Here is a 22,552-nt window from a genome sequence, read left to right as displayed (position 1 = left end):
GTTAATATATTATTAATTTCTTCTTCACAGGCTTCCCTTCATTCCCTTCTACAGAAGAGTCATGGTGAAGAGTTGAATGTTCCCTAGAAAGGCTCTTCCTCTTAGAAGAAGCCTGAGGATTCAAAAGCCATAGGCTTCTTTCCCTTGATAACCTTCTTCCACTCCACATTCCATACCCCGAATATATATATATTACCTCTCATAGGGCTCTTTCTTCTCTCTCCCTTTCTTGTTTTTGGCTGTGGTATATAGAACATATCTCCCCAGCAAGCAGAGGCAGCTTGGTGATGGCTATCCTTAAAACTCTTGTTTACTGGGGCACCTGGGTGGCTCAGTAAGTTAAGCCTCTGCCTTCGGCTCAGGTCATGATCCCAGGGTCCTGGGATCTAGCCCCACATCGGGCTCTCTGCTCAGTGCCTGCTTTCCCCCCTTTCCCTCTGCCTCCCTCTCTGTCTACTTGTGATCTCTCTCTGTCAAATAAATAAATAAAATCTTAAAAAAAAAAAAAAAACCTCTTGTTTACTTTTTAGAACAACGTCTAGCATTTTCTATTGCTCTTCCTAGAGTCCTGTGTTACCCAAGACCTTCCAAGCAACCTAACTGTGTCCTTGGTGGCAATCCTAGCAGTTAGGGAATGTCCACATGATGGGTTGTTAAGTTAATGACACCTTCAATGCAGCATAGGCTTCACATAATAGTAGTTAATATATGAGCACATTGCTGTCAACATAAGGTTTGCCCATCGGAGAACCAAACTGAGCTGTTCTATAACCAATGACCATACTATAAGGTACACATCTAGAATTGTGTCAGGTTTACTTTGCTCAGTTCCTACATAATTATTTCCAAGTGAAAATTAAGGAAGAACTAATTCATTAAAAGACATAGTAAGAAACATTCAATACCTATCCTAGGAGCTAGAGCTAGAGATAAACCAAATGTGTCTCAATTTTCATGAAATCCAGCCCTAGTAGAAGAAGGCCTATGGAAGCATTCTGTTACAAACATAAGACTATACTACTTAAGGGATTATCATTATTAACAAAAGAGTCTTGCACTATAGCTTAGATGCTGAGAAGAAAAGTAGTATTTACTGACAACCATTGAATCTTCACAAAGATCCTACTGACTTGATTGTTGGGTCAGTTATGATGCCTCCAGGTGCAAGAAATAGGAAACCCAACGAACAGTGACTTAAACAAGAAAAATGTATTATCTCACTTAACCAACAAGGCCAGATGTAAAGATTACTGGGGTTGATTAACTCAGAAACTGAGTTATATCTGCAAGAACCCAAGTTCTTTCTATCCCTCTGCTCTCTTATTGTATTAGGGTTCTTCAGAAAAACAGAACCAATGGAATATATATGCATACACACACACACACACACACACACGTATTTAAAGAGATTTATTATAACAGATTGGGTATGAAGGCTAACTAGTCCCAAGGTCGGCAGGGTAAGTTGGCAAGCTGGAGATCCAAAAGAGCTGATGATATAGTTTCAGTCTGAAGGCTGGCAGGCTCAAGACAGGAAAGAACCAATAGTTCAGCTAGAGTCCAAAGGCAGAAACAAAACAATACCCCACCTTGAAGCCAGGAATGCAGGAGGAATTTCCCCATTTCGGGGGAGAGCTGGCCTTTTTATTCTATTTAAGACGTCCACTGATTGGATGAGGCCCACCAACATTACGGAGAGCAATCTGCTTTATCCAGTCTACTCATTTAAATATTACACACATCCAAAAATCCTCACAGAAACACTCAGAATAATGTTTAACCAAATACCTAAACACCTTGTAGCCCAATCAAGTTGACACCTTAAATTTTATCACACACTCATCTTCAGCATTTGACCCATACACTTTTTGGTATGAGGGATGGAAGCAACACTTCTAGTTATCATGTCCTCACATGACATCCAAAAGCTGGAGGAAGAAAAGGCAGATTTTTCTGCTATACCCTTTGGGAGTTAGGGACAAACCCTCCCTACCTATCCCCCATACTTCTACATCCATCTCATTAGCTACAATTATGTCATACACCTACTCTTAAACGAATCATTTCCAAGGGTAAAATTTACCCCAAGCCCAAAGATAGGGAAAGAGCTCATCTTAAGAAGCACTTGCTATCTTGATACATTGTTGTTAGGAAGAAAGGTTTGGATTGGGCACGTAGGGGCTAGGGGAAGCTACTGGCTTAACAACTAACAATGTTTTCCATAATTTCTATTATCCATTTTAAAGATATGATCATTTAGGCTCAGAAAGATTGCATTGGTCAGCATCACACACCTAGTAAACTGTCAAGCATGAAGTTCCAAACAGATCTCTCTGGCTCTAATTTCCTTGCTCTATTTGCAGGTCTATTTGTAAATATTCCTAACTCTGCCTGTATGACAACCTTATTCCGTCCAAATCTTCATTTTCATCACTGATAACCAGACATAATAACAGTCCTTACCTTTTGGAGTATCATTTAACTTAATGAATGTAAACCTTCACTATTACAGGTATTCCTTGACTTATGATGGAGTTGCATGCTGATAAACCCATCATATGTTGAAAAGATCATTAAGTCAAAAATGCATTTAATCTACTGAACGTCATGGCTTAGTCTCACCTATCTTCAAGGTGCTCAGAATACTTATATTAGATTACAGTTGGGCAAAATCCTCTAACACAAAGCTTATTCCTATTTTATAATAAATGCTAAATTATCTCATGTAATTGATTGAATACCATACTGAAAGTGAAAAATAGAATGCCTGTATGAGTACAGAATCATTGTATGTATATGGGTTATTTACATTCATAAGCTATGGCTTGCTGCCACTGCCCAGCATCACGAAAGAGAATCATCCCTCCATATTGCTAGCCTGAAGAAAGATCAAAATTCAAAGTTCAAAGTATGGTTTTTCCTGAGTGTGTATTGCTTTTGCACATTGTAAAGTCACAAAATTATAAGTCGAACCACAGTTAAGTTACAGACTATCTGTATTTCCTGCCCCACCACAGTATAAAGAGCCATATCTTGTACAACTGTAGGGGGCACTATTCACCTAGAATATACAATGACCACCTCCCCTGGAGTTTCACCATAGCTTACTAAGCTGTACAGAAAACTTACCTCTAGGATGAGAAGTGGAGAATTCCTGGATTTAAGTAGTTACAGCACTGGCGAGTTTCAACTCAATGCCACAACAAACAGGTGAAGGAAAGCTAACAGGACCTTCATATATGTATCTCATTAATTTTCACAAAAGCCCTAAGTTGATAAAGAAATTTTGTTAAGCTTTTCTTTTTCCTGTAGAGAGTTACCGCGGTAGGTTTTTTAGTTCAAAGACGGAAAGAGAATTTCCTGATTTCCTTGCTGGAAGATACGGTCAGTCATTCAACACCCTTTCCTGGGGCTTACTGTGTTTCTGTGTTCTACCTGCCAAGGCTTCAGCATGATGCAGTAAGTACTGATCTGTGAAGTCAGAAGGCCTGGGTTCTAGCCTTACTCATATGTCTAGCTAGTAGTATCAAAGTGGACAGTCAATTAACATTTCCTTTTATCTCTCCACATTTATCTAAAAATGAGGTGATGAGGTAGATTCTTTGGCTTCTAAGAGTGGTTTAGTTTTTCTCTTCTTTTTTTTAAGAGAGAGAGAATGCACTTGCTCTTGCACATGAGAGATTGGGGGAGGTTGGGAAGGGGCAGATGGAAAGAGAGAGAGAATCCTAAACCCATTGCGGGGCTCAATCTCACAACCCTGAGATCATGACCTGAGTCAAAATCAAGAATTGGACACTTAACTGACGGAGCCACCCAGGAACCCCCCAAAGAGTGATTTTTAAGGACCCAGTTACACTAAGCAATCTATTACCCAGCTCTCTGTATTTGCAGGCTAGACTCTCAGGTCTGATTAATAGGTCTGCTGTTATTTACCTGGTTTGCTAGGTGGAAGGAAGACAGTGTGATGTAATGGGAAGAGTTCCGAAGGCAGGGTAAAGGATATCTAGTGCTAACTCTGTCTTGGAGAAGTCATCAGTCTTCTTTATCCATTAAGTGGGGTTCTGCAGAAGATGATCTGGAAGGTTTCTTCCAGGTCAATGGTAGTCTAACAGATGCTATCAGATCCTACAGTTTCTTTGCATGTGTCTGAAAATTGTTTGTCTTGAAATGTGTCCCTTGTTTTTGTTTTATGACAAAAATGAAACCCCAGGTATAGATTTTTGAAGGCCAAAGAAATGGGGGGGGGGGGGGGGAGGAAGGCAGGAAGGCCTAAAATGCAGTCAAATTCTTAAAATGAAAAAATTGAGGACTACTCAGATGTCCATTGACAGATGAATGGATAAAGATGAGGCATATATATACCTACCTGCCAAGCCATCAAAAAAGAGAAAGAAATCTTGCCATATGCAATGATGGGGATGGAACTAAAGGTATTATGCCAAGTAAAAGAAGTCAATCAGAGAAAGACAATTACCAAGTGTTCTTACTCACATGTGGAATTTAAGAAGCAAAACAGAAGATCATAGAGGAAGAGAGGAAAAAATAAAACAAGATGAAATCTGAGACACAAATAAGCCATAAGAGACTCTTTTTTTAAAAAAAATTATTTATTTAACAGACAGAGATCACAAGTAGGCAGAGAGGCAGGCAGAGAGGAAGGGAAGCAGGCTCCCTGCTAAGCAGAGAGCCTGATGCGGGGTTCAATTCTAGGACCCTGGGATCATGACCTGAGCTGAAGGCAGAGGCTTCAACCCACTGAGCCACCCAGGTGCCCCAGCCATAAGAGACTCTTAATCATAGGAAACAAACTGAGGGTCGCTGGAGGGGAGAGGGGTGGGGGAATGAGGAAACTGGATGATGGACATAATGGAGGGCATGTGATGTAATGATTACTGGATATTGTAGAAGGCTGATGAATCACTGACCTCTACCTCTGAAACTAATAATATATTGTATGTTAATTAACTGAATTTAAATTTTTTGATAGATGAGAAAGAAATTTAAAAGATGAAGGCTGTTGAAAGAAAAAAATGCAGGCATCTAGAAATTCCCAGGATGTGAAAAATGAGTGGTCTTTAGTATCTGCCCTGTTTGGGGGAACAATTTCTGTTACCTTAGTAATGTACATGATAAGAATTCAAGAAATAGTTGCTGACTGATTAACTTTACTATAATGATTAGGCATGGAACTAGCTGATTATCAAAGCTTCCTTGCATTTCTAGTAACCCATGATACCTTTTGCTGAATTACAACACAGGTCTTCCTGACTCCTCAGCCTGAGCTCTCGACCATTAGCATCCTACTTTAGACAGCTCCATTGCCTCCACAAGTTGGAATTCAGCGTTCTCAGGGACTCTGCTTCCTTACCTATAAAATGGGTAGAATAACAGTAGGTACTATATACGTTTGTTCACTTAACAAATATTTACTGAGCACCTGCTGGACATAAGGGATATCTTAGTGAACCAGACAGTTAAGACCCTGTGCTTGTGGACATTCTTTCTAGTTAGGAGAGACAGAAAATGAATAGATAAGCAAGTGAATAATCAAGACAGTGAACAGACATCAGTAAGTGCCGTTCAGGAAATAAAACAGGATAAGGAATGACTGGAGGGAAGGATGAAAGAGGAGTGTTGGAGAAGACATCTCAGAGGAAATGACATTTGTCAAGAAGGAGCAGACCTGGGAAGATGAGGGAGAATATGATGATGGCATTCTACACAGAGTAAAGACTACAGACCCTACAAGCAAGAAATGGCTGGGCATGTTTCAGGAATAAAGGGAAAGTCAGTGTAGCTGGTGTGTGGTGAGCAAGGCAGGGGTGTGACCAAAAGTGAGGGAAGATGGCCAGATCTTACAGGACTTTGTAGGTCTGATAAATTTTCTTCCAACAGCAATGGGAGACCACTGATGAGTTTCCAGCAGTTTCAGAGAAAAGCATGATCTGTGGAAGCTGGTTTGAAAGCGTCCCTGTTTGCCATGTAGAGAAGAGATTGTCAATGAGCAGTGGTGGGGAGATGTCTGTCAGGAGACTCCAGGTGAGAGCAGGTGGGGACTGGACTGTTTGTGGTGGTGGAGATAGGGAGTGGAGAGAAGTAACTCAAATTTAGGATTTCTTCTGAAGGGCATGTGGATTCAATGAGGTGATTTAAGCAAACACCTCACAAAGTGCCAGACAGAAGAGGCTCCATTAAATGCATGCTGTAGATAATATGGCCTGGTGTAGCAGGCCAGTCACAATCCTGTAAGTCAAAGAGAAATCTGCCAAATTCTTAGAGTGTCACAGAGCAGGTTAGCAAACTGGTTCAAGCACTCATTATTAATGTGCCACTTGGGCAAGTCACCTTTTGGGCCTCAGTTTCCCCATTTATAAAATGAGGAGTGGGCCAAATGAACTCTAAGGCAGCTTCCAGAGCTACATACTTCAAATATTTTGATGGAATATATCACCAGGGTTTGCTCAGAGAAGCAAAGTCACTGTGAGTGAAGTAGAATAAGGAATTTATAGCAAGGACTAGACCTCATGAAACTGTGGAAACCAGTGAAGTACTTTATGTAAGTCATTGACTCTGTGCCTGGTGTTGGGCCCAAAGTCTGAGGGATCAGCTAGCCCTGCAATCAAGAAGGAAAGTTTGGGAAGTCAAGGGCAAATCGGAACACACGGAGACAAACTGGATGCCAAGTCTGTCTAACCATCTCTAATCTCGATGCAGATGACTTGCAGAAGCTAGAGTCCTTAACCACGGAGCTATCATGCACCTAGCCCAAGACTCAGAGGAGCTGAAGGACGAGCTCACGCAGGTCCGAGTGCTGTCCCTGCCCATAAGACAGCCAGCCGACTCAATGTCATGAAGGCACCCAACTGTGACTTTCAGAGTAGAAAACAGGACTTTGCTTCCCACCTCTCCAGTCTTATGCCAATTTCTCTTGTGGCCAGTCCCCATCTGGAATCATGTAGGGAAGGGAATTTTGACAAACGAGTTCCACTATAGCAAAATAGACGGCACAGAGCTACCAGAATCTACTCCTTGTCAACCTGGCATCCAGACACACCTTTTAAAATCACATGTAGCTGTTAAAGATAATAGCAAAATCATACTTTCACTTAACATAACCCAAGGGTCCCTCATGCAACTGAAAGCAGTCTATTCTTCTCCCCAGAAGAGGATATAAGTCCCTTTATGTACCTTTGGGTGATCTTTGTTCTTTTTCTAGCTGAGTCACTCTCTCCTTTGGAGGTAAGGGCTTTGAGAGGTGATTAGGTCACAAGAGCAGAGTCCTTATAAAAGAAACCCCAGGGAGTCCCCTCATCCCTTCTGCCCCGGAAGGGCACAGCAAAGAGATAGCCATCTAGGAACCAGGAAATGGGCTCTTACTAACACTGCCTCTGCTGGCACCTTGATCTTGAATCTCTTAGTATCCAGAACCATGAGAAATAAATGTGAGGTGTGGGATTATATCAGCCCAAATGGACTTGGACAGGCATAAAACAATCATCGTGATGAAATTTTTGTGTCAGGGATTTGCAAAAGGCACAGCAAGGGTGGCTCTTCTATGCTCCACGATGCTGGATTGAGATGACTCAACGGCTGGGGATAGGAACCTCTGGGACCAGAGAATCTACTTCCAAGATGGTTTCTCCATTCTTACTTCTGGTGCACAGCCCGGAGGGGCTGAAGGAGAGGCTTACCTGGCACTGTCAACTGGAACACTGGCAGGTGGTCTTAGGGTAGCTGAACCACTTAGAGGGCTGCTCAGAGCCCCGAAGCCAACCTCCCAGCAAATGAGGAAGAATCTGCATGGCCTTTTATGACCTAGCTTTGGAATTCACCTGGTGTCACTTACATTGTATTCTATCATTGCAGAAGTCATGAGACTTCCTAAATTCTAGGGGAGGAAAGATAAATTCTGCCCTTCAATGGGAGGAATGTCGAAGAACTTGAGGCTATGTTTTCAAACCACTGCCTGACACCTTGTCTAGTCTAGTTTGTGTTTATCCACAGCAGGTGGCTGGTTCACACTTTTTCATAATTTCACATTATTTTTATTACTGTTCATTTCTCACCTGTATCAACTGGTAAGAATGCTGCCTGTGAGATTATTATTACAGGTGCTTTCCCTGCCATGCTTCCCTGGGTCTCTTGGAAAGTCACACACAGCTAGGCTCACATTTCAATTTTTCTACAAACTTACTACTTACTACTCCTGACTTAGAACTCTTTGGCTGGATACTCCTACATATAGGGCCTCTATGATTCCTAATGCCTTCTGTGGACAATATTGAGATCAATGGTCAACTAGTCAATGAACAATGCTAAGAGAATATCTTGGGCTGATTCATGAAGTTTAGAAACAGGCTTCTGAATTAAACAACAATTCTAGCCAAGGCATTTTTCTACCTTAAAATATTTAAGAACCTGAACAAGAACAAAACAAAACAAAACAAAACAAAAACAGAAAAGGAAGTGAAGTGATTGGCAAAACTTTCGAGTTCTGATGAAAGCAGAAAGCTGTCCTGTAGGCACGGCCTGTAGAGTAGACTTGACCATCATTCCGGAACCAGCTGGGTTGCATTTTGATGGCCTCCTGTACCCTGAACAGAATGAAGGCTCTTTTTCTGAAGAATTAGAGCACTTATAGCCTGAACTATTCATTTTATTCAACAAGCATCTATCAAGTGCTGCAGACATGTAAAGTAGATTCTGCATTGTTCAGGAACACAATGATGAAGAAGACACAGCCTCTGACCTTAAAGGACGATGAAAGGGGTCAAGACCAAGCCAAACCAAAACTGATACCAAAACAAAACCCCCAAACTTACAACGAGTAAGGGAGCTCAAGAAAAAGTACTTAATTATAAATAACTTTCACTCTGGGTCTTGTGTCTTGGTCTCCTCTAATGTGGCTATAAGCTCACTGGAGGCTGGAACCACATTCTAATGCTTCCAGACGTCCCAGGACTCTGCTTAGTGACATGTCCACAAGAACCTATCACTAAACATTTGCTACTGGTTTGACGGACAAATACTGAAATGAAATAAAGTCATAGAGGTATGAAGTACATTGGTAGTTTTTTTGCCTCCTGTGCGGGTTCGAAGTTGCCCATCTGTATATTAGACCATCACCACCAACAAATAAGACTGTCCTCTGTACCATCTTATGCTTGGTAGGGGGAACAATAGGGCTTTGATTCCCTGACATTTAAGACCTCTCTGGTCTTGATTGTTCCCCGGCTAGTGGTGCAAGTGATAAGAAGGCCGAGGTTTGGCTCTCTTCTTCGGGCCCGTGATTCCTCAACTTTGAGCAAGATTGGGGTTCCCTTTGCTTTACTCAAATATACATGTTTTTGTTTCATAACTAGTTTGGGTGCAGAGGGAGACACAGTACCCAGACTATCTATAAACCGATGGGATGGGACCTGGCTTCTCCCCATAGTCCCCTCATTCTTCGATAAATTCCCAGTCCTTATGAAGTTTTGGTCCCAGTGAATTTTCCCCTCAAAGACCAAACAGGATAATAATGAACCATTTTCTTGCATTTTCTACCAAGACAGCTCTTTGTGAGTTCTAAATGTTCTGTCCATATTCAAAGAAGCTGGTTTCTTCTTGAGTGGTTGGAATAAGACTTCTCTTGGAAGCTACTGAATATGGATTAGCTGGATTGTTTCGCAGGAAATAAAAAGCAGGCTCTGGGGTGAGTACTTCACTTAATTGGGTTAGCAAAGAACAGCAAATGAGACGTTTTCCTTAGGAGGGAAAGGATGTTTACAGCCCCCCACCCCCTTAGGTGGTGGATTTTAACCTAAACCCTAGTCTTCAAATGCAGCCTTTAATTTAGAAACCATTACAAGAATCTATTAGAGCAGAAAATGTCAGGTTGAAAAATTAACACATCACAGGAGTTAATTAGAACCCAGCCTCTCATTAGATGCAAATAGAGAGCCCTCCAACTGCCGGGCGGCCTGCTGAAGTCACATTTGTTGCAGCTCCAAAGTGGCTGCCTCCTTCCCACTCAGCTAGCCGACAGAGGAAGCTGCCCAGGCCCTCAGGCCAGAGCCACTAGGGGCCCCTAGCTTGCCCTTTAGGTTAATGGAGGGTTCCACTGCCCTATCCCCATCTTCTGCTCCTCTCCTACATGCTCTGCCTGTCACAGGGTGGAGAGCCCTCTGCCTGGAACTCCCTCAGGGAAGTGTTTTCTGCAACAAAGACAAACATGCCAGGCCTGTCACCGGAGCAGACTGGAGACTGTGTAAACCGCTCTGTGAGAGGCGAGGCTGAGGGGCTCCAGGCCATTCAGACTTAGCTCTAAGTCGTGGTCTTTGTTTTCTTTCCACATTCAGACTGAAATGTGATTCCCCTGGCTTTCTTTTTTGGAAAATACCTGCGATGAGTTCCATGCCCAAAAAAGAAAAGCTGTTGACAGGAAAAGCTTCTGCCGGGGAAGGGGCTTCTTCCAGCGTCCTCAAAGGAGACAGTGCTTCGAGCATGCTGGGGCAGGGATGCCAAAGCTAGGAAGAAGAAGTCCAGATTGCAAAAGGGTCATCTGTAACTAGGGATTGGGTGGAGCGTCCAGTGGTTTCCCCTGTGAGAGCAGTACCAAGCCCATGAACTTCTGGGCCACGCAGCCACGCATCGAGTCATTTACTGCGTGATCTTGAACAAATTGTTTAACTCCCCAGACACCAGTTTTCTCAAGCCGCTGTGTGAAATAAATGGACTAATGCACAGAAAGCATGTGACCCAGTATCTGGCACAGAGTAAGTGTTCTATGGAAGTTCTTGGTTGTCAGTCTGGTAATAGCATTGCTTCCTCCAACACTGATGGTGTTTTTTCTGTATGCCAGGCCCTGTGCTGCTCCTTGACCTCATGGAGTTCATCATTCAATAAACCATGTATGCATACCTTCAGTACACGGCAAGCCTTCCTCCCTGTCCTGCAAACATGTCAGAAGAAGTGCCCATTGCACACTAACTTTGCTTTGCTGAGTAGCTCAGAATACCACAGGCCATCTGCCTCTGAGAAGCCCTGTAACCTCAGCTACTTCCATCCTCACTTTACCCACTATTCTCTCTTGGTGTACTTACCACACTGTGTTACAGTTGTCTGTTTTTTCTTTGCCTCCTCCTGTGAGTTCCTAGAGGGTGGGGATCACCTATTCACTGGATTCATTCATCTCCTCATTTATGCATCTCTGTGTTCCTGCATTACTCAGCACAGTCAAACAAAAGAGGCAACCCTACTGCTGTGTATGTAAACTTCCAGGTGGGAATATTTCTAGGAAAATAACCCTGCCTCCCATCTTTAAGGGTCCTCCTCGGGCCCTAGTTTGCTTGTTCTTCCATTTTCTAACTATTACTTTGGTTCTAGCCTCAGTTTCTCCATCTCTTTAAGGGGCTAATAGAGTTTCCTTCCCTGGGAGGTTGTGATGATGGCTGGAGACAAAGCAGCTTTTATGTGCCTAACACAGTTCTAGGTACAGAGCCAAAAACCAAAACAACTTAATTCCATTCTTGCCCTCAATCAAGTCTAGTCGCCAGTATATGAAAAGTAAAACTAAAAAGCAAAACAGGAGCACCACATGAGTGGAACAGATATCCTTCCAACTTGTATCCAACCTCTGCCATCCGCCAGGCTTGGCTGAAATAGAGGATACAAACATGCATAGAAACCTGGACCCTGTCACCAAGTCCCAGGAAAACCCTGGCAAGTGTTGGCCAAAAAGATCTCAAGAAGAGAGGAGAAAGCTCTTTCTTCAGATTTTCAGACCTGTACTGAAAGAGATGTCTTTGGGACCAGGCTGGAAAGCAGGAGGTCGCCTCAGAACAACAAAAACCAAGTTATTTAGCACTTACTCTGTATGTGCCAGACACTGTGCTAAATGATTTACCGGCATTCTCATTGAACTCTTGGAACAACTGTGTGGGGTAGACGTGAATTTCCTTATTTTACAGATGGCCCATTTGAAGCTCAGAGAGGCACAGTAGCTTTACCACAGTCAAGCAATAAGTAAAGGCTTAGAAATCCACCTGCTGAGGTTTTTACTGGTACGACTGGAAAGGGAAAGGGTGAACTAACACAAACCTCCACCCACGGGGTAGGCAGTGGGGTCGGGGAGGCTGAGAATGAGAGGCGGGAAGAAAATTGGATCAAAACAGCGATCCCATGATCCCCAGACCTCCAGGGCCCTTCGCAGCAGCAGAATAAGTTAGAGATGCAGGCTGCCCTGGAGGGATGCCCGGGAGGCGGAGGGGAAGGGTACCCCCGGCGGTTGTGCGCCTCCTTCGCCTCCCGTGCACAGGTCAAGCCTCTCCCCTCCCGCCCTCTCACCCTCCCAACCTTATTTAGAAACCGTGTCCCCGAGACAGGAAGGGCGGCGGGCCGAGAAGCACGGAGCGTCCCGGTCTCATTTCCTTTCGAATCCCCCTGTGGAATTTCATTTCATACGGTGAGGAAATCGGAGCGCGAGACCGTCGGCTGGTCGGCTGCTCCGGGGCGCCTCCCCCACTCGCGGCTGGAGACAGGCAGCTCCGGGCGCAGGTCCGGCCGAGTCTGGGGGCGGGGAGACGCGGCCCGGCTCCAACCCAAGCAAGTTAGCAGTGAAAATAGCTGCGAGCTTGCGTTGTACCAGGCACGGGGCTAAGCGCTTTACGCATTCCCTCTAATCCTCCCAAGTCTCTTTACGGGTGAGGGAACGGACGCCGAGAGGTTGAGCAATTTGCTCAAGGTCACACAGCCGGGATTTAAAGCCACAACGTTTATAAATCGAAATCCCGTGTTCTTTGTGCACGTTTCTCTGCCCGATAGGTAGGTAGCCCCGGGCTGAGGTGACAGCCGGAAGAGGGGAAGGGAAGGGAGCCGACTGATCAGGGAGCGTTTCTCACCTGGGAGAGGAGGGGGCAGGCTGGCCCAGCGGGAGCAACTCCGCTCCATCCCCGCCTGGCCCCCGAGCGCCGCGAACCGGGTGGGAGGAAAGTGAGAGCCGGGAAGGCGGGCGGGGCGCCCCGGGAGGGAGGGACGGAGGGACGGGGGAGGGGGGCTGGCGGGCCGGCAGGCGGGCGGGGGCCTGACCCTCCCAGCGGCAGGCGGCCCCGCCCCTCGCTGCCCACGGCGCCCGGCCATTGGAGAGGCGCGCTGTCCGTCCCGCCCCGCCACCGCCCAGCGAACCTCCAGCGCCGCGGAGGGCTGGGGCGGTGAGAACGGCGCGGTGCTGGGTGCTGGCGGTGTTCGCCCAGACGCAGAGCGGACGCGGCCGGCGCCGGCTAGGGGCGAGGGGGCTCTCCGCCTGCAGCCATGACCCTCGCAGTCTGTCCTTCGGCCCCCGCCACGGGCGTCTAATATCCCACACAGTCGCGCGCAGCTGCCGGAGACCCGTCCGCTGCCCCTTCTTCGCCCTTGGCGCCTTATCACACTCCCTTCCCGGGAGCTGGGAGCAACGCGGGCAGCCGGCGCCTCCGTGCAAGCTGGGGGTGTCTGCTGGACCACCTCCCGCCGCCGCCGCTGCCGCCCCCGCCTCTGGCCATGGCCCGGCGGGGCGCAGTGCCGAGCGTCTTGGGGGCGCCCGGGGGCGTCGATCTCAGTCTGAGGCTGCTGCTGCTGTTGCTGCTGCTCCTGGAGCCAGCGCGGGGCTTCGGGGACGAGGAGGAGCGGCGCTGCGACCCCATCCGCATCTCCATGTGCCAGAACCTGGGCTACAACGTGACCAAGATGCCCAACCTGGTGGGGCACGAGCTGCAGACAGACGCGGAGCTGCAGCTGACAACTTTCACGCCGCTCATCCAGTACGGCTGCTCCAGCCAGCTGCAGGTGGGCGCCCCCACCCCCACCCCTAGCGGGACGAGACCCCTTGGGCAGGGACGCCCCAAGCTAACTCCGTGGAGCCCTTGCCAAGCCAAACCCCGTGCCCCCTTCCAAGGCTGAAGGGTAAAACTATCCTGGAAAAGTGATTTCCACCCCCACCCCCACTTTTCTGTCCCTTCTCAGGGACTGGAAGCCAAAACGTTGTGTAAGTCATCTGGCCTGCGAAAGAACCCACTCTTACACCCCGCCCTTCCGTTTTTCTCCCCTGCTCACCCGTGTCTAGCCAAGCCCCTAACCCCAGTGGAGCTGAGGGTTATCTTTGCCAAGGATTCTGGCGGCCGCTGCTCGGTGGGCGAGTCCCCAGCAGGGCAGCCAGCTGCAACTAAGACTTGGAAGGAGAGATAAGGAGCCGGGAACTTCTCCCTCTCAGACCTTCTTTCTCCCTCATATTTTGGGGTGGCTTACTAAATGAAGCCCCCCTGTCGTGTTTTCTGCGGAGCGGCCCCTCCTCGCGTCGTCCCGCATGACTTTACAGGTCATGCAGGAAGGAATGGTTGGGTGGCTTGAGAGCGTTTTGATCCTCAGGGTTGAGGGCAGGTTTAGGATTTGGCGGAGAGAAAACACAGTTTGGGGAAAAGGTGATAGTGTGTGGTCAAGCTCCAGGAAGGTAATTTGCATATTGGAAGGTTTTTTTTTTTTTCCAGTCATTAAAAATTTTAAAGCTTCTGTAATGATAGGGAAAATGTTCAACCTACAGTAGGTAAAGAAATAATTTGCATATACAGGGTAATTATAATCTTAAAAAACCAACAACCCATTCATTTTTTTTAAAAAAAGGAACTAAAAGAGATTTTTTTTTTAAACGTTAGCACTGGTTGTGTTTTGGTTGGTGAGGCTCTGAGTGAGTTTTAGAAATTTAGACAAGAGAACTTGGGAAGAAAAACAGAGGGTAGTTGTCCAGGCTGAAAGCTTCAGAAATCCGTGGTTCTGGTTATAGCTTCCAAGAGATAAGAAACAGGCAGGCAGCTTACTTAGTAGGTGTGTGTTTTTACACAGGTCATTTCAAAAAGTTGGACTGTGGTTTCAGAAAGATGGTCGGGATTAGACCTGTTGCTGCTGAAACACTCCCTTTGGAGTGTTCAGAACTTTAGAACTAGGTTATAAAAGCTTCAGAAATGATCCGCTAGCTCTCAGTTTGGAAACAGCACATATCCTGACATCAGTGGCAATTTTGTTGGAGAAACAGCTTTTGCAGGGATATATATTTTTAATTACATGTATCCTGGGGAAGCAGCCAGGCTGTTTTGAAGGACAGGACTGGATCCCTTTACATGCTGGAAAATAGTGACTTGTAACTCTAGACTTCATAGACAACATCTGTAAGGAGCCAAGCCGACTGTTTATCAATGCTGGAGGAATTGAGGACAGCAACTGGACTCTGTCCTGCTGGTACTGCTGTTCCAGAGACCTCACATTTATATTTTCCTATTATGCTTCATTATTATTCATTGAGGAAATCTGGCCAAACAAAGCCCTGGTGACCAGAGACCCCAACCTGCACCCCATCCTTGGGTCCACCAGTGTCTCAATTAGGACATTTTCTGTTTCAGTATGGGACTGATTAACAAAATAAATTTGAAGGGATAAAGTAGAGAAAAGAGAGAATATAAATAAGAAAAGCCAGATCTGTAATTTTTTTTACATTTATTTTTATGGTGATAAAGAAGTGAGGACCAAAATTACCCCATCACCGGAATGACTCAGTCATTTGATTAGTCTGTTCAGCTCTTTGAAAGAGGGAGACACAAAGTCAAGTCCTAAGGTTTATTTTCTTAAGCGTTATGCAAAAAAGGGGTGATGTAATTCTTCAGGTCCTTTTTATATATTTATTTATTGACAGTCTCCGGGAAAGGATTGCTAGAACCCAGGAAGCAAAGCGTGCATGCGATGGATTTTTTTAAGCACCCTAGTCTGAGGTCAGAGTAAACAGAGTCCCTATAGCTGGTTTAAAAGTCGATACGTACTTTTGCCTGGAAGCATTCAACTCCGCTTCGTGCAAGCATTTGGTCAGACTTCCAAGTCATTGTTTTCTTTGTTCATTTCATTACTTTTCCAGTTCTTCCTTTGTTCGGTTTACGTGCCAATGTGCACAGAGAAGATCAACATCCCCATCGGCCCGTGTGGCGGCATGTGTCTTTCGGTCAAGAGGCGCTGTGAACCCGTCCTGAAGGAATTTGGCTTTGCCTGGCCCGAGAGCCTGAACTGCAGCAAATTCCCACCCCAGAATGACCACAACCACATGTGCATGGAAGGGCCGGGTGATGAGGAGGTGCCTTTACCTCACAAAACCCCCCTCCAGCCTGGGGAAGAGTGCCACTCCGTAGGCACCAACTCGGATCAGTACATCTGGGTGAAAAGGAGCCTGAACTGTGTTCTCAAGTGTGGCTATGATGCTGGCTTGTACAGCCGCTCGGCCAAGGAGTTCACGGATATCTGGATGGCCGTGTGGGCCAGCCTGTGCTTCATCTCCACCGCATTCACTGTGCTCACCTTCCTGATCGATTCCTCCAGGTTCTCCTACCCTGAGCGCCCCATCATATTTCTCAGTATGTGCTATAATATTTATAGCATTGCTTATATTGTCAGGCTGACCGTAGGCCGGGAAAGGATATCCTGCGATTTTGAAGAGGCAGCAGAACCTGTTCTCATCCAAGAAGGACTTAAGAACACAGGATGTGCAATCATTTTCTTGCTGATGTACTTTTTTGGAATGGCCAGTTCCATCTGGTGGGTTATTCTGACGCTCACTTGGTTTTTGGCCGCGGGACTCAAATGGGGTCACGAGGCCATCGAGATGCACAGCTCTTATTTCCACATTGCTGCCTGGGCCATCCCTGCTGTGAAAACCATTGTCATCTTGATTATGAGACTGGTGGATGCAGACGAACTGACCGGCCTGTGCTACGTCGGGAACCAAAACCTTGATGCCCTCACAGGCTTTGTGGTGGCTCCCCTCTTCACGTATTTGGTGATTGGAACCCTGTTTATCGCTGCTGGTTTAGTGGCCTTGTTCAAAATTCGATCCAATCTGCAAAAGGATGGGACAAAGACAGACAAGTTGGAAAGGCTGATGGTTAAGATCGGGGTCTTCTCCGTCCTGTACACGGTGCCTGCCACATGTGTGATTGCCTGCTATTTCTATGAAATCTCCAACTGGGCGCTCTTCCGGTATTCTGCAGATGACTCCAATATGGCGGTGGAGATGTTGAAGATTTTTATGTCTTTGCTGGTGGGCATCACCTCAGGCATGTGGATTTGGTCTGCCAAGACTCTGCACACCTGGCAGAAGTGTTCTAACAGATTGGTGAATTCTGGGAAGGTAAAGAGAGAAAAGCGAGGGAACGGTTGGGTGAAGCCTGGGAAAGGCAACGAAACTGTGGTATAAGGCTACCCGGGCCCCACGCTTTCCAAATTTTGAAGGTGGGGGGAATGCTAGCATTTGGGTGCAAGTGCGACTAAAAGTTTCCTGCAGTGTATCTCAGTTTGAGCGAACTGGCAACACGTCAGTGACCCCTATAAGCCACCGCCACCTGCCCGTCCCCCGCCCGCCACTCCCCTGCATCATAAAAGGAATGATTTTGCTGCAGACTTTGGAACGATCCAAAATGGAAAAGCCAGTTAGAGGCTTTCGAAGCTGTGAAAAATCAAAACATTGATCACTTTAGCAGGTCGCAGCTTGGAGCGTGGAGGTCCTGTCTTGATTCCAGGAGGGTCCAGGGCGATACTGCTTTTCCCTGCAGAGTGAGATCTGGGCTGTGAGTAGGTAACTCGCAGGGAGAAAGATTAACTTTTTTAACCCTTAAAATCTTAAATACTAACTGGGTCTTTCAGATAGCAAAGCAATCTCTAAACACTGGAGACACTGGGTTCAGACAAGTGTTACAAGAGTTTTATAGTTGGGCTGATCTAACATAAACAATTTCTGTGGTGTGCTGTCTGCTGTTTAGGGCTTTGTGGATTGCTCTCCCAAGAGGTGGTGTCAGAACCTTTCAGTGCCTTTGTCATAAAACAGAATTGTTTGAAAAAAACAAAAGTACTATACAAACACACATAAGGTATCCAGTGGATTTTTCTTCTGTCTCTTCCTCTTAAATTTCAACATCCCTGTTGTAGGCTGCTGCTGTTTTCTTCGTTTTTGTTAATGACTCAAAATAGGTATTTTTATAGGATTTTTTCTTTTTCTTTTTTTTTCTTTTTGCACAGCAGCATGCCTAATGAGGGGGAAAGTAAGGGTGATTCACTTTCTGACAATCATTTAATTCAGAGGAAAATGAGATTTATCAAGTCGACTTACCTTACCGACCCCGGAGACCTGTTGCATTGAGCAATGGGGACTTAATATATTTTACTTTGTGTGATTGCATCTATGCAGACGCCAGTCTGGAAGAGCTAAAATGTTAAGTTTCTTGGCAACTTTGCATTCACACAGATTAGCTGTGTAATTTGTGTGTGTCAATTACAATTAAAAGCACATTCTTGGACCATGACATAATAGTATACTCAACTGACTTTAAAACCATGGTCAGCTTGCATTCTCAGAATGATAGTGCCTTTCTTTTCTTTAGCGTAAGAATGTTATCAGTCTAGTCTATGACCACCATGAAGACTTTTCTGTTCTGTAGAGAGAACTAAGGACAGCTACTCCAACTATTCGGTGCAGAATTGTTTCCTAGTAATTGGCAAAGGCTCCTTACAAGATTTCATTGGAGGCAGTGTGGCCTGGAGTATTTATATGGTGCTTAATGAATCTCCAGGATTCCAGCCAGGAGCTAGGTTGGTTAGTAGGGAATAAAGTGTAGACCATATGAAGTGAACTGCAAACTCTTAACAACACAGGTCTTAATTGCCTTTTGCAGGGGTATCCAGAGCTTTTAAAAGTTATGCTTTATGTTCCTCACAATGGGGTACCCCCCTAGCAGCCTCTCAAAAAGTTGCAATTCTTTTAAAATTGTAACTGGACTCTCTCTTAACCTGCCTTAGGCCTTCTAATCGCCAGATCTCTGGGACAAATGGTTGACAATGTCACAGGTCCTTGTAGCTCATACCTATTTTGCTTCAGCAACTACTTTGCAATGACTCACTTATTATTTATTCATGCCCCACCCCACGCCCTCTTTCAGAAACAGGTAGGAAAACTCTTTTATCACATTTCTTTGTGGAAAGACATTTCCAGGGACTCAGATTCCCTAATAGGTGGTCAGATTCTGGAAATACATGTGTCCTTTCCCATCCTTTTTGAGCTGTGGTTTGACACTTTTTTTTCTTTGTTTTTTTGGGGCTCCTGAGCCATCTGAGGTAAAGATGCATAGAAGATCTGTTGTGTATTTTGGAAGGGAAAGTCTCAGGGCTCTGAGCACAGATGCTGACTGGGTGTGGAGGGTCCCTGGTGTGTGTGTGTGTGCGTGCCGTGCCCCAGTACCTTGGCTGGACTCCGGGTCAGGGTTCCAGGAGCATGAGAAATGATCCCCAGAAGGGCCCGTTGAACTCCATCTGAGACTGTGTCGCCTCTGGAATACAAATGTGAACTCCCTGTGCTGCTTGCAGACAGTTCCCAGAGCTGCCCAGGGCCGTGGAGCGTTCACCCAGGGGCAGGGCCTGCCCTTACTCACGCTCCGCTCCAGCGTCCTGGGAGTTGCGCCGAGACTCAGGCCCAGGAAGGGGAAGAAGGATGGTGCAGCCAGGGCACTGGCCTCACTTTATGACTGTAGCCCTCTGTCAGGCGCTTGTGTTTCTGATGGCTCAGTGATCGTGTGACCCAGGTGGCACCCGGCAGAGGGCCAGGCACAGAGTAGGTGCTCGATATCTGTGAGAAATGAAATAATAAGAGTAAGAGGGCTTGGGTGAACCGATCCGCCTGAGTTCGAAAACAAACATGTCCCTTCTGCAAATGTCTGGCCTTCTCGCGGGGGAAAGTCCATTTGACCGGAAGTGGCCCTCGGTGCAGCCAGGATTAGGAGCCCTAGCTGTGTCACAGGGCTGTGGGCCTTTCCTTTCACATTCCAGACAATGGAGAGTGTTTACAGTTTCAGGAAAAGAGCTTTGTGGCTGCGGTCAGTTACGAGTTACCTTGATGTGACTGCATCACCTCTTCAGCTGGTATCTGTTTAAAAAAAAAAAGTCAATTATTAGCACATTTGTGAGTGCCCACTCTGTGTAAAGCCCCGTTGTTAGGCACCTTTGGGGCCGTGGAGGAGTGCAGGCTTTGTCTTCCCCACTGGCCCGGACTGAGGATGTGCCTGGGTCTGCCGAGTGTTGCTCTTGGTTTTGGGGGAGGAAGACGGCCCTCTGTATCACGGTCTCCCACCCATCAACCACTTCCTGGGTTTTTCTGCCTTTCCTGTCTCTATCATCCCTCCCCACGATTCCCCTGCTCGTCAGCTCCAGGGGTTTTGACAGGATGCCTCAGCCCAGTTTCATGACCAGCTCTGTGGAGATCCCCCAGGAAAACACTGAACATTAGCCGAAAGGATGTGCGCTCCCACACCTCGTGGGGATGGGGGGGGGCAGGCCGCTCAGGGCTCGGGGTGTTTTGTGTGACGCGTGCAGGGGAATCTGAGGACATCTTGCTAGGGAAAAGGTTAGGGCTGGGTTTTTTTGAAATCTAGAATAAGTAGGGATGATTGTAGCTTCTCCCAAAATGCCCTGGCCTCTGGAGATTTTACTCAACAGGGGCCCAGGGCACCTCTGTCCACCCTCCGCTCTGGCAAGCCCCTCTTTCTCTTCGCAAAGGCCACCCTTCAGGGCCGAGGAGCACAGGGTAGGGTGGAACTGGCTAGAACCGTCTGGTTGAGCTACTTGGTTGATTCATATCCTTTTCCTCCCATTTCCTGAACTCTGAGAAGACTTCTGAGCCGCCAATTTGCTCAGGGTCCTGAAACCACAGAAGGCAGTCCCGCTATATCTTTCCCTGAGATGCTCTCTGACTTCCTCTCCGCAGTCACTCCCTCACCTGCACCCTCCAACCCAGGATCAGGACAACTTCTGTGTTGACGTTCTGAATTGTGACTTTACCAGCACCCTGAGCTCTGTCTTCTCTGGTGCCCTCCCACCCCCCAGCCGCCCCCGTCACTGAATTCAGGCCTTACTGTGTTATCAATGGAGCTGGGACCTGAGGACACGGAGGAGCTCGCCAGCCTCAGCCCTGGAGCACAGACTTGGTTTACCGGGATGTCACCAGGCTGGTGTGGCCTGTGGCTTCTGGGGAGGTAGCCCTAGCAGCAGTCAGTGGGGAGAGCCATAGAGCACGGACTTTGGAAGGAGCCCCCAGGATTGAGCTATGTCCTGATTTTCATTCTGTGATGGGAGGGATTGGAGGGAGTTGCCTTTCTAGCCAGTTACATCCAGTCACTGGACTCGAACGGTTCTGGGTGTCCTTTTATTGTATTTGGGTTGAGTCCTCCTCTGATTTGCCTAATGTTGGGCGAAGGACCCAGGTTATCATTTTCCTCTGGGCCTAGGTCATAGATCTTGGAATCTCCTAGAAGAGCATTTTGCTTCTTCCAAGGATCAGATACCAGAGCCTTAAATAATGGATTTTGTTTCCCTGTGGCCTGCTCAGAGCTCTCTGTTGCTGCATCTTGCCACGCGCATGTGCGGTCATGGCCTGCTGACTCTCCCCGAGAGGGAAGTGAACCCTGACCCTCTCCAACAGGCCTCTTCCCCTCCGGTGGCCCATTTGCCCTGTAGCAGCCTGTTCCTGTTTCTGATTTATCTTACTTCCCTTCTTCTTCTCTGCACCGGCGAATTCCCCGTATTTGCCCAGGCAGTTGGGAGAGGGCCATGTCCTCTAGGCTTTGGTGGCTCCTTGATCTCCTGCCATATTCAGTATCTGACCACTGTTCTCTCAGAAGAGCTTCTGAGAAGAGGGACGGGAGCAACTCTGCTCCCCAAAGACTGGTCTATCTTCTCCCCGAAGATGTGCTCCTCTCCACTCATGGGCTTGGGCTCCAACCTGGTTGTGTGCTTTGGGAGGGGGAGGCCACTCTCTTGCTGTCTTCCCCGCTGGGGCATCTAGGTGGTTCTGAATTTTTTCCTACCTCACAGGGATGTTGTGAGACTTGCAAAGGTCTGAGGATGAAAGGCCCCTTGAGTGCTTTGCAGGAAAGGTGGAGTCAGTGTCAAGCGTGATTTGTGAAGAGACGAACTGGGACTCACCATCCTTGTGCAGCAGGCAGGCCATGCATGCCCTGTGGCCTGTCCTTGGATCCCGTGCCACCCTGCAACTCCAGCCACCTTGAGGCCAACCCGGGGGGCTTCCAGATGTTCGACATAGAGGTACCAGGCACCTGCTACACTTGCCCTCGTGAACTGCTGAATGTCAAAGGAAATGGACCCTGCTTTTAAGGATGTACAAACGTGTGTCTGCATTGATGTCTGTACTGTAAATTTCTAATTTATCACTGTACAAAAAAAAATAAACTTTGCTATTTAATTTTTGTATTAAAGGAAAATAAAGTTTTGTTTATTAACTGGTCTGAGATGTGGCGTGTTCCTCGAGGTGCAGCAGAGCTCCCAGGAGGCACACCTTCCCAGCAGCATGAACAAGAAATTTGGGTCTGTAGGGAAGATTGAGAGGCTCTTTCTGAGAGCCTCTTTGTTTCTTTTTTTGCTGGTTCTATTTTTCCCCTCTGGGATTTCTCCTGGGTCAGTAAACCCCCAAGGTCCAAGGTCAACACAATTTATTGCTCTCGTGGTC

The 22,552-nt window shown here is 46.8% G+C and overlaps 2 protein-coding genes across 3 annotated transcripts in view; one reads left to right on the top strand and one right to left on the bottom strand.

Annotated features, from left to right (window-relative positions):
- The window catches only part of TMEM135 (transmembrane protein 135), a 316,110-nt gene extending 303,096 nt beyond the window's left edge, over nt 1-13,014 (bottom strand). For both annotated transcript variants that reach the window (XM_059412370.1, XM_059412399.1), the window contains exon 1: nt 12,882-13,014. The gene's annotated coding sequence lies outside the window, so the exon portion shown is untranslated. The remainder of the gene's footprint in view (nt 1-12,881) is intronic.
- A 325-nt stretch (nt 13,015-13,339) lies between these two features.
- FZD4 (frizzled class receptor 4) lies at nt 13,340-22,329 on the top strand. The gene is made up of 2 exons (XM_059412350.1): nt 13,340-13,803; nt 15,914-22,329. The coding sequence occupies exons 1-2, from the start codon at nt 13,519-13,521 to the stop codon at nt 17,240-17,242; spliced, it is 1,614 nt and encodes a 537-aa protein (XP_059268333.1). The 5' UTR covers nt 13,340-13,518; the 3' UTR covers nt 17,243-22,329.
- Nucleotides 22,330-22,552: the final 223 nt, after the last annotated feature.

The sequence above is a fragment of the Mustela nigripes genome, chromosome 1 (assembly GCF_022355385.1).
Source record: "Mustela nigripes isolate SB6536 chromosome 1, MUSNIG.SB6536, whole genome shotgun sequence".
NCBI classification, from domain to species: Eukaryota; Metazoa; Chordata; class Mammalia; order Carnivora; family Mustelidae; genus Mustela; species Mustela nigripes.
Note: the sequence above shows the minus strand (reverse complement) of the source record. Positions and strands in the feature narration are given on the sequence as shown.